Source organism: Saccoglossus kowalevskii, chromosome 7 (assembly GCF_978046115.1).
Source record: "Saccoglossus kowalevskii chromosome 7, keSacKowa6.1, whole genome shotgun sequence".
NCBI lineage: Eukaryota > Metazoa > Hemichordata > Enteropneusta > Harrimaniidae > Saccoglossus > Saccoglossus kowalevskii.
The window spans coordinates 39855187-39872423 of record NC_140647.1 but is presented as its reverse complement, the minus strand read 5'-3'; the positions used below and the strand labels follow the sequence as shown (position 1 = coordinate 39872423).

Below are 17237 nucleotides of genomic sequence, written 5' to 3'. Positions count from 1 at the left end.
TAGTTTTCTTGATTTATTCTGCAGATATCGGTAAAATGTAGGTAGGGCTTTGGCGAAATTTGAAAAAGCAACTAATATTCTTCAACCTGGTATTTTTTTTAGATTTTATTTTTCATTCTTTTCGTCTGTTTTTTCGAGTTTAAAAAATGTGAGCTGGCTGGAGCCTTCATCCCTTGTCTATTTCTTACACTAGATACAAGCCGATACCCCCCCCCCCCCCCGCGCTCATAAAAACTCCGTATTACAGTTGATTATAGTTCCTGGGCTCCCTGTGATTAAACAGGTGGTTCACGCTGTGGAAAAAATTGTTTGGTCGGGGAACTAGAAACCGAATGAGCTAGGGTCAAAATCGACGGGTGTGGTTAGGTCAAGGTGGATACGGACTTCTCTAGGAATCGGGATAAATGAAATCCCGAATGGAACACAACATATTTGGTTATAAGATGTGATATTTTCTGTGCTATAGCTTGCACATTGTACTCGTTCGGCCCATAACTATGGCAATCTCTCAACTTTGTTGTTAGTTGGGGGTTATGGGTAATTTTATAAAAATGGCTGCGCCCATGTATGAGCGCTAGTTCGGTACTCCAACGAAGATGTCATGTTTTGCTGTTATAGTTGATGCTAAACTAGCCCAATCTACAAGGTATAATCTCCATATCTTATTCTGTATTTATAATTAAGGATGAGACCAAGGTTCATGGGCACTTATATAATAATAATAATAATTTATTGACACAACACCGATATAGTACAATACGGCGGTATATGGCCTCTAAATACAACTATTATTAAACTACATTTAAAATAGAATTAACATATTTGGCGAAAGGTATCATAAGATGAGTATCCAAAGCACTTAACAAATAAATGAATTTACATTCTTGATTTAGTTTTTCAAATTCTGGAAAGCTAATATTGTGAAAAAAAATGTTTCTATTTGATTTAATATCTGAGTTTGAACAGTCTATAACATAGTGTTTTTCATCACCCACTTCAGATGAGTCGCACAATTTGCATATTCTTTGTTTTTGATGGATATTATTGTACCGCCCTTTCTCAATTGGCAAGTTATGGCTTGAAATTCTCAATTTTGTAATTGCTGATCTTATTTTATAATTCAAATTACTTTAAAGATAAACACCAAATTTGTAATTTTTCTTTACCAGTAGGTATGTCTTTAATTTGCTGCCAACATTTTGATTGTTGTTTTTATTAAGTTGCTTCATCCATTCATTATTATATGTATCTTTAAGTTTAATTTAAATTTTTTTTTTAATGTTTTTAGAATTTAGATTATTAGCTTCCCAGAGTTTGTTACACTTAAAGGCCCAGGTATACTATAAATACGGTCCTAAACAATAGGAATTATTTCCTTGCTTGCCACGCTGTAGTAAACAGCTCCAGCCAAGCCCCGGTAATATCGCGTTTTCTCGAACTTACAGGTCGATTATGTCATGCCAAAGTGGATGCATGCGACTATGAATATCACAGCAGTGACTGTGTGTAGTATTTCTGACAATAAATAGTGTACGAGCTGAGATTTTGGCGGATAAAAGTCAAAAACTCAAACCGGGGAAAGGGACACACTACTAATCTAGAATAATTAACTACTGTCAATCAAAGTCACGTGATGTTGGACCGCTGAAACAGGATGCGTCATAGGCTATACAAGTGAATTGGGCCTTTAAGTGTTTCTAACATGTGTTTTATAAAATTTACAAATGATTTCTGTCGTTGTTCGTGTAGATACAGTTCATTTTGTTATGCTATCTTTGTCAGAATCGGGGACTTCCCATTTGCTATTTTTGCCCAGTAGGAGAACACATTGTTAATTATCTCCAAATGTATGGGGTATCGACCTAATTCGCCCGTGATGCAATGTTTGAGCTTCTCCTGTGGACTAGCTAGCTTCTAATGTATTCTTGCAGAATTTTAAATGTAGTTTTTCATATTCCAAATTGTCATTTGTGATTGATTTGAGTGTCCCTTTTGTGTTCGAAATTGTTGATGGTATAGGCACCCCATATTTCACTCCCATATACATGTATAGAAACTGGTTTTACCATGCTGTCAAATAAATAACATAGTGTGTTAATTTGGGTATTGGCATAAATATTGATATGTTGCATCCAGAGTCAATGATTTAATGCAGGTTTTGAAGGTACTATATTTGAGTTAAAATTGATTCCTAAATATGATAATTGATTTTCAATCTGTATCTTTTTATTATCAATATAGAAATTCTCTGAATTATCAATTTTTTTGTTCATAATCAGAATTTTTGTTTTCTTTACACTAACATTTAATTTCCAGCTTTTACAATAGTTTTGTAATTTAAAAAGGGAGTTTTGTAGTCCAGATTTAGTCTTTGATAGGATGACTATGTCATCAGCATACATAAGGCATGGAATTGGTTCCTTACCCAAAATTGGGCAATCAGCTGTATCTTTCATAAGAACACTTGGTGAATCATTCACAAGTATGTTGAATAAGGTTGGTAATAGTGGACACCCTTGGCGAGTGCCTAATCTACTTTCAAAATAATTAGTGTACCCATCTTCCAATCTAACACATGATTTTAACTCCTTATACATACTGTTGATGACTTTGAAGAACTTGTCACTCACCCCATTTCTGTACATTTTGTAAAACAGTTCATTCCTCCAAATTGTATCAAAAGCTTTTGCCAAATTCACAAAACACATATAAAGAGGTAGACTGTCGACAGTGGGTCGTACCAATCTTAATCTGTTATTATTAATAAATATTGTGTATAAAAGTAATAGGCGTGAATAAATTGCGAGTACCGGGACAGGAAGTATGGAGTGCTGTTAGGCACGACCGACTGTCTTGTTCTGCAATTCACTGGTAAGATTTCGTACCAGATCCGGGTACTTTCATATGCAAATGAATAGTCACGCAGATGTCTATCATTTTATCGTGGCCAATCGTGAAAAGGGTCAGGGATGGCTGGCTACTACTAAGTTTGTTTTGACTGTACTATGCGTGATCGCGACACTTTTCACAGGAGTTTTTGACGAAAGCATTGTAAAAATGCTGGAACGTTAAGACTACCATGATACTTCTTACAAAGAATACCAGTGAGACGCTATCGCAAACTACACAGAGGGGAGAGATGTGTTCATCAGCGTGTCATGTTTACATTCGACTTGTCAAAAAGAACTTGTTTCGACGAAACCAGGGATCCCCCACTTTTTTAGAGGAAAATGCCTGCGACCTTTCCAATAACTCTCGCTTAGTTTGTTTAAATTTCTTCCTAAACTTATCCATGTTTTTATGCAGAGTCGACGCTCTCAGTCCACATTTTCTGCACGCATACGAACTGGCAAGATGTAGATCGATTGTCTCTGCCACAACAAATTCACATGTCGTAGTTCTGTTGATCCCGCGAAACAGTCTCCTCCGGTTTTCTATATTTTCTATTTGACTGCCGAAACAATGCACGTTGTTTCCTTGATTCTAGGCGATTTAATAGTTTTCTTTTGTATTTTGGTTGGAGTGTCTGTTTTCATTGTGTTCATACTAACGTGAACAACCAACGCATTCAGGGGATCATTCAGAATAAATTTGCATACATTATGTTAATATAATTTATTCATATCAACTAGAAACCTGCAGAAAGGAACAGTCTCTGGACTAATGTCCCTCGCGTGAAATGGTTTGCATTTCCCATCAAACGAATGTCTAGGAACTCAATTACATTAGGCCAGAGGACTGTCAACAGACTAATAAAGTGGCTGTGATTTTTTAATAATTTTGCCATTTTTTCTAATTTTGTTATGGTTATTCATAATAGACTTGAGAACAAATACATGATCAGAGGTCCTGCAGTCTTTCTTAAAGCCAATTTGATATTTAGATATAATATTATAATCATTAAGGAACTTGTTTAGCCTGTTATTCAGAATAATTGAAAACCATTTTCCTAAACAGCTCCTTATTGTTATACCTCTATAGTTTGAAGGATCATCCTTGTTACCTGATTTATATATTGGTACAATATATCCTTTATGCCAAAGGAATGGGTATTTTTCACCCTGTACTAAATATTTTGAGTAAATGGTGTTTAATGTACATGAAACTGGATTTTATCATCTCGTTTGAAATTTTGTCAAATCCACATGCTTTTCTATTTTTCAATGTTTTAATTGCCTCTTTGACATCCTTTTCCACTATTGGTTTATCCAGTGTCATGTTGTGTACTTTGCCTTTCTTCTTCTCTAATTCCTCTAATTTCTTTATAATTGAACCTTCAGATTTGTTATCATAGTTTTGATCATTTGTAGAATTCAGTTTTTTTATAAAAATTAAACCAGCATTCCGAAGTTATCAAATTACCATACTTTGTTTTCGTAATTGTTTCTTATTGAATGACTTAATCAGATTCCACAAGTCTTTATTGTTACAATTTATGTCTTTTAGATGAGCAATTTTTTTCATAATTTGAGACTTTTGTTCATTTTTAATCATTTTTCGCAGTTTTTTTTTTGGTCTTATAGTATACCTGTCTCATGTCTAATTTCTTTGGATTTGCTTTTATCACTTTCCCTAAATGATTAACTTCATTGTGTAGTTCACTACACGTCTTATCAAACCATGGTTTATGTTTGCGTTTACATTTGGATGCTGATATGACCTTCAGTGAAGATTCACCACCACTCACTAAAATATGTGTTAACTTATTTATGTTATAATACAAATCTTTGCTATTATCTATTAATAAATTTACATAGACAAGTACAAAAACAAAACAAAAACAAAAACAGCCAACGCTGTATGCCAACAGCTACTTATAAAAATATAAACTAATACGCTAAGTATTGCGTTTATAGTGGTCCCCATCGGTTTCTGAATAGGACACTTTTGTCATTGAATCTGTCAAGACGTTTTTCTAAATTAAACACGTTTTTAATTTTACAAATGAATAGTCTGAAAGAGGATACTTTTCCGTCTTGTCTACAATCATATATAAATTGTTTTGCAATGATTATAATGTAATTCAAAATATTTTGAAGATTAGAGGATCCAGTAATGTTAATATCATTTGTCAACTGTAAATGCATGTTACTAGTTTTGTTCCACCATTCGAAAAAGTCTGCCCAAAACAATTTTACAGGGGTGCAATCACAGAATATATGAAAAACAGTTTCACTATGGACATAGCAAAAACTACACTTGTCACTATCTTTAATTTTCCATTTGTGTAACCAATAATTGGTAGCAAGAAAATTGTGCAGAATTTTATACTGAAAAAACCTTCGTGTATGAATCTATTGCTACTACATGTGGAAGCTGAAATATTTCATCCCAGGTAATATTTTTATTTTTAAGATAGCTACATATTCTACCACCAGAATTAGGATATCTTTTTCCAGAAGTTTCCAGTAAATTTGATTTGAATGCATAGATGTTAGTTGGATACTTTGTCGATCATTAGCCTGCAGAATTTTTGTTGGTTTTGCTATATTGATCAATGCAACCCAAAGACACAAATTATTAAATTTAATTCCTTTTTGTACCCATATTTCAAAAGGAACTATAACGCCGTTACTGTAAAACATCTTGAAAATACCATATTCCAGCTTGCATCATGTTTCTGTTGAAGATTGGCTTATTATTAATAAGTACATTTCTATTGTTCCATACACAGCAAGACTTGCTACCGGAATTTGCTTGTGACCAAGAAAATAACATTTCTGTATAATAAACTGGTAGTTCCTTATAATATTTAATGTCATAATTACATAATAAAAATAGTTGTAAACCACCATGTTTATGCATATAATTGTGGAGATATGAACAATCCTGGTAAGACACTAAAGTGTTGTTTCAACAACATGATTTGTGATGATGCAATCATAATTGGCAAGTGCGGAGCTCTTAAACCACCCCCATCAAGATCCAGATTTAATATATCTCTACGCACCTTTTCGTTTTTGTTAGCCCAAATAAAACAGAAAATAATGCTTTCCATTTGTTTGACATAATTGTTTGGGACATGTAATAAATTGGTGGGAAACATGAATTTAGAGACAATATAAGTTTTGGCAATTTGTATTCTTCCTAGAAGCATGAGGTTTCTGGATCTCTAAATATTAAAACAACCGGCAGCTTCTACGATTCTTTTTTGAAAATTCAATTTATTTGATCGCATTTCATTGTACGAGATATCATCCGCATATTGCGCCAACTTGATTACATCATTGTGAATATGAATACCTTTAATGTCATTGTCATTTCTAATTGCAATCCCCATAAGTTTGACTGCGACCAAAAATGGGTAAGGCGATAATGGATCTCCTTGTCTAATGCCTCTATTGATATTAAAATAACCAGAGCTAACCCCATTGTTCATAATGCAACTAGAAATGTTTTTAGTCCCCGTTCGGACGAAGTCCGAAAATGGGGACTTATAATTCGGTCTCCATTCGTGCGTATGTGCATACGTGCGTCCGTTCGGAGTCATATCTCAGACTCCCTTGGGCCGATTCCGTTCATTCTTTGCATGTGCCTAGTACCTTATGTGAGACATATGCACATGCAGTGGTTTAGCGATTCAATTCAAAATGGCCGACTAGCAACCATCTTGTTTTTTGAAAATGTTGTATTTTGGACATGCTTTGTCAGTTGTCATTCAAACTTGGTACATAGATTATACATGTTAGGATACATGTGCATGACGATTTATTTCGCAACTGGATCATAGATGGTCAACTGGCAGGCATCTTGTTTTTTTGTTTTTTTTATGCGGTATCTCTTTATGCATGCTCTGTAAGTTTTCATTCAAAAGTGGCACATACATGTACTTTATACATGTTAGGATGCATGTTCATGACAATTTGTTTCAAAATCTGGTCAAGGATGGTCGATTGACAGCCATCTGACTTTTTGGCCTTACTACTATATTTCCACAATTTATTTACCATTTTCATTTGTATTGGCACATACATCATACATATCAGTGTGTTTCATAATCAGATCAAAGATGGACGAATAGCGGCTGTTTTTATTTTTGGCCATATTACTACTACACGGAACACGTGTTTCGATGTAAATAAACAATCTGTTGTATACGCCACTTGGAGCTCAAGTTTCAAGGACACGCTCGCGACAACCCCTCCGCTTTAATATGACGAGCACAAAGAGAACTTAACGGGGAGTGTGTCATTTTCAATGACTTGTGTTCAAATTTTATATATTAGTTATACATCATGTTATATATATATACATGTATTCAAAATGGCTGATTTTGAATGCTGTTCTAGAGCAATATCTCCAAATATGGACAAGTACTTGTTTGAAGATCAGATACAAATGTCAATCATTTTAATGTTAAAAAATCATATTCCTGACATGGTTATATTCCAGCTATATTACTATAAACAAAACTATATATCTTAAATTTGATAACTAACGGGGACTGTGCCATGCATGGCTTGTTTATAATGTTATTATCTTCAGTATATTGACTAATTCTAGTGTTAATTATACTACAGAAAGTTTTACCTGAGCAACTAGAAACAGCTATTCCTCTATAATTTTCTGGGTCAGTTTTGTCTCCTTTCTTGAAAATATGAGAGATAATACTAATATTCCAAAGATCTGGATAAATACCTGAGTCCAGGATTATATTAAATAATTTATGTAGTGGCTGAATTAAGAAGTCTGAACTATATTTAAATAATTCTGGGCAATAACCGTCATATCCTGATGATTTTTTACTCTTTAGTTTTTTAATGGCTAGCCTAATTTCTTTTTCAGATATCTCATTATTTAAATTATAATTTTTAAAATGTTCTTTTTCTTCCATAGCTGAAATGTTATTATCTGAGTATTATTATTATCAGTAGCATTATTATTTAATTGTTCATAGAATTCTTTCCATTTTCTTGGTGGAATTGGATTAGATTGATTTTGAAAGTCATTCATCTTGTCATTGCTGTTTAACTTTTTATAATAATCAACCCATTTCTCTGGTGAGATTGGATTATCCTGATTCTTATTTGAGTCTCTTAAATTGTTAATGATTTTCCAGAATTCTATAGGGTTGTTATTGTTAAGTTGTTTTAATTTGTTAACGATTATATTTTCCTCCTTTTTTCTTTTGTATTTAATCATTTTTTTGAATTTTTTTTTCTTGCCAAAAAATGCTTCTCTTAGTTTAGTGTCATAAGGGAATTTATTAAGTAGTTTGTCTGTTTTCAGATACATCTTTTTTGAGAATTTTACACTCCTTATCAAACCATTTTTTGTTATTCTTTGGTTTAAATTTTGTTATTGTTATTTTTATTATTTTTCCTACAAAATACCTGATTAACTGAACTGGTGACTATTGAGTTAAAATTATCCACTGCTTTATTTATGTCTTTATATTCATTGTAATTATTATTTAGGAAGGTTTTGATTTTATCTTGAATAGCTTTAGAGGCTAGGGTATCATGATAATTAAACACTGATAGTTCATCCCATATATTACTATTTGGCAGATTATTTAGAGTATTTGTATTTGTACTAATTCTATCTAGTTCAATGTTTTTATCAAGTCTAAGAAGGCAGGAAATCTGGCAGTGGTCTGACATATAAGTAAAATTATGTACTTTAAAGTACAGAAATTTCTCAATGAGTTTAGATCCAGCTATTGCATAATCTACCATACTAGCCCCGTTGTAATGATAACATGTGAAGTTACCACTACAATCACCTGGTATTCTGCCATTCAGAATTTTAACTTCACAAGTTTTACATAGGTCTGTCAAAGTTTTACATAGGTCTGTCAAAGTTTTACCCTGCGTATTACTTATAACATCTCTGTTATTTCGGAATGTATCAGTGATATCATTTTGAAAATAACGTGGTAAGGATGTGAATTCATCACTATTGTCTATAAAGTCAACAAGTCTCCCTGTCCTACCATTAAAATCTCCTAGTATAATAGTGTTTCCAAGTTGAGAATAGTTTGCAATATTATTTTCTAGTCTAGTGAAGAAATCTGGCATGCAGTGTTTTGAATTCATTGGTGGGTGATGCACATAGCACAAATAGATATCCTCTTCTAAGTTGAAAAAGTCTTTCTTCAACTTGCACCAAAGCATGTCTTCAGTCTTCAATTTTGTTTCCTTTCTTGATTTGTTGGTTTATTAGTATGGATAGTCCTCCACCTGTGTGTTTACTTCTTATTATAGAGTGACTGTAGTATTCTGGTATGTTGAGTGTATTCAGAAAGTCCTTGTTCAGCCAGGTTTCCCCAAGACCTATTATATCATGGTTTTTTTATGCATTTTATGAAGTCATTATATTCTATTTTTTGGCTTATACCCTGTACATTCTATTATGATATGGAGAGTCCTCATTTTCCAATCTGTTTATAGTGTTTTGGTTTTCTTGTGTAACACATCTTAAGTTCTGAATGTGATCTTTGATCATATGCTCTTAACCGATTGGTGTAGGTACAGTGTATAATGATTATTGGCATGGAAGGATGGGTCTTGAGTGAACACTGTTTGATTGGATGTTGATGGTGGTCTTTGATAGATCTGATCTGTTCTCTTGTCATTATGGTATCTTGTGTTGTGTTCATTGTTGTACCTAGAATTTAGTCTGTCATATCTCCTGGCATGTCGATTCACACCAATCAGAGGTGCAATGGTGTTTTTCATGTTGTTGATCATGGTGGTGAAGTCTTCAACACAGGAATCCACTGTATCATTATCTGCTATATTGTTTGTGCCTGCATGTATGACTACATTTTGTAGCTCATCTTCAGTTGTTTCCTGGATGTATGCATCAATGTCTATTATTTTCCGTCCTCGTAAGGTTTTCACTAATGTATTTCTGTACACTCCCTTTACATCAATGTTTTTAAAGCATAGAGTCACCAATGATGAGTGTTTGCATGTTTTTTCTGTTTTGTATTCTGTTTTGTATTCCGTTTCAGCATCATTTTGTTTGAATGGGTTGGCAATGGTGTTACTCTTCGCTGTTGTAAGAATATCAAAAGGGTTGTATGACTGGATGTCTTGTACCGGATTTGGTTTCAGCTGTGTTATCTTTTGATGTAATTTATGGTTTTCACATTGTAGCATATCTATTTCTTTTTCTTTCTTTTTCAGCTGGTGATGGACACATGTGCTTTCTTGTTGCATCTTTGATATTGCCTCTTGTTGTTTTTGTATACATGAGCGGGTTTGTTCTTGAGATGCTGTGATGATGGTTATTGATTTCTCCATAGAGTTTACACTTTTCTCCATTCTGGTCATGTTTGCAGTGGTCTCTTTATTAAGTTTCATAATATCTTCATTCACTAAAGATGTGCTTTCATCTATTTTACATACTTCATTTTTTCTTGCTTTGTTTTCCAATATTTTGTTTACTAGTCTCCGTTCAGACGCAGTTTGAAAACGGGGACTTATGTTTTGACCTCCGTGTCCGTGCGTGCGTATGTGGACCGACTGGCGGCCATTTTGTTCTAATGAATGTGGTTCTAGTGGCCATTTTTGTGCTAAAAAATCATCAAAATCAAGCATTTCCCGGCTGTTTAGAGATGGATTATGTTCAAACCTTATATATAGTTGGGTATTATAGGACCATGATGCACATCATTTTGTTTTACGATCTGATTCAAGATGGCCGAATGGCGGACATTTTTGTGCTAAAAAATCATAAAAATCAAGCATTTCTCGGCTGTTTGCAGATAAATTTTGTTCAAACTTGATATATACATTAGACATTATAGGACCTTGATTCAAATAATTTTGTTTTTCAGATAACATTCAAAATGGCCGACTGGCGGCCATTTTGTTTTAATGAATGGGCTTCTAGACCCATATCTCCGACTTGTTTTGACTGATTATGTTCAAATTTTAAATATTCATTATACATCATGTCATAGATAGACAGATATATTGGTTTGACGATCCTATTCAAAGTGGCCAAATGGTGGCTATTTTTGTGCTAAAAAAATCCTCAAATATCAAGCATTTCTTGCATTTATAGATGGATTTTGTTCAAACTTATAACATACATTAGAAATTACAGGTTCCTGATGCACATCATTTTATTTTTTAGATTGGATTCAAAATGGCTGAATGGCAGCCATTTTGTTATAATGATTGGGCTTCTAGAGCCATATATCTTAAATGCTTTGTGATTATATTCAAATTTTATATATTCGTTATACATCATGTTATATATATATATATATATATATATATATATACATGTATTCAAAATTGCTGATTTTGAATGCTGTTCCAGAGCAGTATCTCTCAATATGGACAAGTACTTATTTGACGATCAGATACAAATGTCAATCATTTTAATGTTAAAAAAATCACATTTCTGACATGGATTTCATAATGGTGTAGTAATTATCATCAATTTGTTGGATAGTTTTAAACATCTGGCTCAGGGTAGCTGCCAATTCACTGTTGTCTAATGATCCTCTGTTATTTAATGCAGGTGAACTTGATGTCAAGCATGGAATTTTGGACGATGTGTTTAGATGTTTGAGTTTAGAGTCTGATCTTTGTGGTGTGGCTGCATAACTAGTTGATGACTTTTGTTTTTTATCAGTAGGTGTGACTGTATGATTTTCTTTCACTTTGGACTATGTGGTTGTTAACATCTTTGTTTTCTTAGAACCCTTACTTGGAGATTGCATGTCATTTGTGTTTGTTTGGTCTGTCATACATGTAACCTCATCGTCATCAGAGATGTCATCCCTGTATTTCAGAGATGTCATCCCTGTATTTCAGAGATGTCATCCCTGTATTTCAGAGGCTTTTGTACATTTCTTTGTGGATATCTTCTCTCAGAATCTATCTGTTTGTTAGATGTTATTTTTAGTTGCAGCTTACCCTGAATGTATTTGAGTAGCATGGTCCATTCATTCATTATCCATGAGATACTGTAGAATACTTTATTTTCGCTTGGAATTTATTTTCACTATTTTCGCTGAAGGGATGATTCAGTGAAAATAAAATCCAGCGAATATACTTTTTTTCCTATGTTTCACATTAAACTTATCAAAAATCAGTGAAAATAAATTCCATACAAAACGCCCTAAAAGCCTTTTCAGCGAAAATTAATTCCAGCGAAAATAAAGTATTCCACAGTATTTGAATTACCCCGGATTAATAAGGTACCATTGTGGTAGACTTTGATTGTTACCGTATTTCCATTTTTGCCCGACTAGACATAATTGTGTTGTCTTCTCTTCTTTATTGTCATTATAAACATGTCTTTGTTCTAGATAAGCCAGCTTCAGGCACTGTAACCATATTCCTTTCAGCTTACTGTTAGATTGTAGGGTCACTGAGGATTTGTTAAATTTGACTTTGATTTCATTCTCCTCTGTAATGTTGAACTTATTTAAGAATGATTGTAGATCTTCCTCTCCTTGTGATTTGTTGCCACTGTTACATTGTAGGTCAGGTTTAGTTGACATAATGTTGACATACTAAATTTTGTAACTTATGTTTCATATTACAAACCTTACTGGTGGTTGTCTTCAGATTTATAATTAGAGAAATACTACAATGATCCAGTAAATAAGATATATTACCTACTTTAAATAAAATTAGTTTATTTATGAGTAATTCATTGACCATAAAATAATCTACTACACTCTGACCATTATACTTATAACAAGTATCTAGATTGCCCAAAATTCTGTAATATGAACCAGCATCAGATAATTTTAGGTCAAACTGTACCGCTGCATTTATGCGTTATGTTTTTTTGGCGAACCAGGTTTTCTCTTTTTACGAAAAACCTTTTACAATATAAATGTGTTAGCACCAGTGGCAGCCATGTTGTTGATGTTATGACTGAGTGGAGCATGCGCAGAACTTTCAACGAGAAGGAGACAGTGATTTGCATAACCCTCTGTCAATCTATTTTAATTAGTCTTGTCGTTAAGCCCTCAGAAAAACAATGACACACGTAGCTGTTTATTGTCGCATTTTTATTAATATTTAGCACTTTTCTATTTTGTTTTACTAGTGTAAATACGACCTTGCAACATTTGAAAATATGCAACAACAAAAAATGTTCAAAAATATGCCTTGAACCTTAACTGAGTTAAGTTAGTCAGTTTTGTCGCCCATGCCACTACGCTGAAATAGTCGAACTATTGCCATGCATGTCTGTAACCATTTACAACCTTTTACCACTTGTATTTCGCTCCCGGGAGGTACCTGGCAGTGTTAAGCCCCATGGAACGGCAAAAAGAGCAAACAAAAGGGATAAAAGAAAAGAGAAAAATCACACATAACTGAGACTGAATAAAAATTAATTTGGAAAATAAATTTCATGGTGAATTCATACAACTTTTATTTCTGTGTTTACAAAGATGTTTAAGAAATTTTCGTACCTCTTTATAACAATCTCCCACAATTCATAATTCATATTCCATGGAATGTCACCAAAAAGCAAATTAAACTTGAAATTCAGCCCCTTCCCCCCCCCTCCACTGAGAGAAGGCAATTCGGCATTCCTCAATATTAAAAACTATTTTGATCAAATCAGAGTAAAATGTTGCATTGCATAAAAATAGGAAATGATATAAATCTTCTATGCCATCATGACACGACTTACAAATGCCATGTCCTTTGTAATTTACCCATTGTAGTTTATTTTCTTCTAAATCCAGTGACCTAACCTTAAACATTAATGATATGCCATGATGATCATAGGGATCCTTAATATAATTTTCTTTTTTGTTATTTTTTCGATCCAACAATAGTGTTCAAGAGATTTCATGTTGTTTATTTTATCTGTAAAATGTTTCAGTTCATTTTCTTCACTTATTTTGTAACAGCTTTTGATCCACTGTTTATTATGTTTTGACCCTTGTGCGTCCGTGCTTCTGTGCGTGTGTGCATGTATGCGTCCAAACCTGTATCTCAGAAATGCCTGGACCAATCAAAATCAAACTTCACACATACATCACACATGATATTATACATATGCACATCAATTTGTTTTCACGATCTGATTCAAAATAACTGAATGGCAGCCATTTTTGTGCTGAAAAATCATCAAAATAAAGCATTTCTCAGCTGTTTACAGATGGATTTTGTTGAAACTTGTATACATGTATGCATTAGACATTATGGAACCTTGCTGCAAACAATTTTGTTTTTCAGATAAGATTCAAAATGCCTGACTGGCGGCCATTTTGTTTTAATGATTGGGCTCCTAGAGCCATATCTCTGACTGATTATGTTCAAATTTTATGTATTTGTTATACATCATGTTATAGATATATACATGTATTCAAAATGGCTGATTTTGTTTTAATTAATGCTGTTCCAGAGCAATATCTCTCAATATGGACAAGTACTTGTTTGACGATCAGATACAAATGTCAATCATTTTAATGTTAAACAATCATATTCCTGACATGGTTATATTCCAGCTATATTATTATAAACAAAACTATATATTTTATATTCAATAAATAACGGGGACTGTGCCATGCATGGCTTGTTAGTTTGTGTTTCTGTCCCATAAACATGGTCTAATCCATTAAAAACAAGTATTTTGTTTATAAATTTTGGCCAATTTGCCAAATTGGTATTGAACCACAAGAACCACACCCGTAGCTAATAAATGGCATTATCATACTGTTATGTTGATTGATAATAGATTTACAATACGCTATTAGTTTTATCCTTTCTTATAAATTTCAGTGAACTGTGAATGACTTGATAATGCCTAAATATTTATATGTGTTAGTTTCTTCTAATAAAAAATTCCTAATTTCCAAAGTGTGTCTTTTCTATGCATTTTCTTACCAAAATACATCATTTGAGATTTAGTTTGGTTAAAACTTAGTTTCCATTGTTTTGCAAATTTATCTGCTATATTCAGCATGTTTTGTAATTCCACTGCATTGTTAGCAATGAGAACAACGTTATCTGCCCAGAAAAGTCCAGGGATTACTTGTTCTCCAATTTTCACCCCTATTTCTGCAGCATTTTTGCAAATTCATTGATATATATTGAAAATAATAAGGGACTTAATGCACATCCTTGCTTAACCCCTTCAGTTGTTTCAAAGTAATCTATTTCTATTTCATTTTCAGCTTTCGACAAATCAAGGAAAGCAACATATGTAAATTTTTTGATTGATTTACGGTGTGACACATTACTTTTGAGAGCAAAACTGTTGTCTTCACATCACCTACTGTGGAATACTTTATTTTCGCCGGAATTAATTTTCGCTGAAAAGGCTTTTTGGGCGTTTTGTATGGAATTTATTTTCACTGATTTCTGATGAGTTTAATGTGAAATATAGGAAAAAAAGTATATTCGCTGGATTTTATTTTCACGGAATCATCCCTTCAACGAAAATAGCGAAAATAAATTCCAAGCGAAAATAAAGTATTCTACAGTATTCCTCCGAAAACCACTCTGAATCTCACCTAGTACGGTATATTATTTTCCTCAACAAATTTCTTTAATTTTGTTTCAATTATTTTTGCATAAACTTTGAATACAACTGAGTTTAGAGTAATGCCTCTATAGTTATTTAGATCTGTTGTGTCACCTTTCTTATGGATTGGTTTTATAACCCCTTGTTTCCAATCTTTTGGAATTTTGTTATTATTCAGACATGATTGAAAAAGAATTGTTAGAGACTGAACTTACTCCCCGCCAGTAATGATGAATTCATTGATGATGTCATCGGGCCGCACATTTTACCAGTTTTACAGAATTTAATTGCATTTCTAACATTGTCTTGGTTTATTGTGATTGTATTAATTTCTGCAGTATTATTAGAGTCTTCTCCACAGCACATTGTAATTGTATTAATTTCTGCAGTATTATTAGAGTCTTCTCCACAGCGGATTGTGATTGTATTAATTTCTGCAGTATTATTAGAGTCTTCTCCACAGCGCATTGTAATTGTATTAATTTCTGCAGTATTATTAGAGTCTTCTCCACAGCGCATTGTAATTGTATTAATTTCTGCAGTATTATTAGAGTCTTCTCCACAGCGCATTGTAATTGTATTAATTTCTGCAGTATTATTAGAGTCTTCTCCACAGCGCATTGTAATTGTATTAATTTCTGCAGTATTATTAGAGTCTTCTCCACAGCGCATTGTAATTGTATTAATTTCTGCAGTATTATTAGAGTCTTCTCCACAGCGGATTGTATTTTTCCTAATACTTTTAACTTTTTCAATAACATTTTCATCTTCAACCAAAGATTTATTCATTTTTCCTAATGTGTTCCAGTAATGTTTTAGGTTATTTTTAATTACTGTATGGTTTGTTGCTATGTGTTTACTTTTACTTTGAATGTCATAAATACAAGTGTGTTTATTATTTTTCTTCAGCCTCTTTTTAGCTATGTTTTACCTTAAACTCTAACCTTTTATTATTTATTAAATTGTGTGTTTTACATTTTAGGTCAATCGAGGTGGACCAGAGTTGATCTACGTCTGCTGCTTTTCTTGTATCTACAGATAATTTTGCTCAGTGTCTGTATTTTCTACAGGCATCCCTTCTCTCATTGATGGGATCATTAATTTCTTTATCCCACCATCCTTTACCTCTCATACCCCCAACTGTTTTGCTAATACATTTGTTTGCAACTTGAAGCTAGTTTTCTATTCTTCCCACAGATCATTTTAGTTTTTCACCTTATCCTTTTCCCCCATTTCCTGAATGAATCTAATAGCCCTAGTGAAATGGTTTCCAATTCTGGTTATAATTCAATTTCCATGTTTTCTTATTCTTTTGGGTTAGTGATTCACCTGGACCCAGGTCTAAATATAAAGTCATAACGTTGTGATCACTCCCGAGATGGTAGTTTGAGTTAATGTCTATTATGAATTTTTGAGAATTTTTGAATGTATGCTCCTGCACACAATGTGAAAGATACACATGAATTTTGTCTGATCAGAGTCAAGGTCATTTTTAAATAATTAGTCACTATGTTAAAGACTACATTTTTATGGGTATTCATTCGATGAAGTTTGAATTTCATTATTACAATCCCTGAGTACATTTTGTTGATCAGCCATGCATGGATTATCAGCTCATTCCATGGATTATCAGCTCATTCCATGGATTATCAACTCATTCCATGGATTATCAACTCATTCCATGGATTATCAGCTCATTCCATGGATTATTAGCTCATTCCATGGATTATCAGCTCATTCCATGGATTATCAGCTCATTCCATGAATTATTAGCT

The 17237-nt window shown here is 33.2% G+C and overlaps 1 protein-coding gene across 1 annotated transcript in view; it reads left to right on the top strand.

Annotated features, from left to right (window-relative positions):
• The first annotated feature begins 357 nt into the window (after positions 1–357).
• The window catches only part of LOC100379063 (tRNA wybutosine-synthesizing protein 2 homolog), a 46569-nt gene continuing 29689 nt past the window's right edge, over positions 358–17237 (top strand). The window contains exon 1 of the mRNA XM_006818601.3: positions 358–646. Coding sequence (XP_006818664.1) covers positions 597–646 — 50 coding nt within the window. The 5' untranslated portion in view covers positions 358–596. The remainder of the gene's footprint in view (positions 647–17237) is intronic.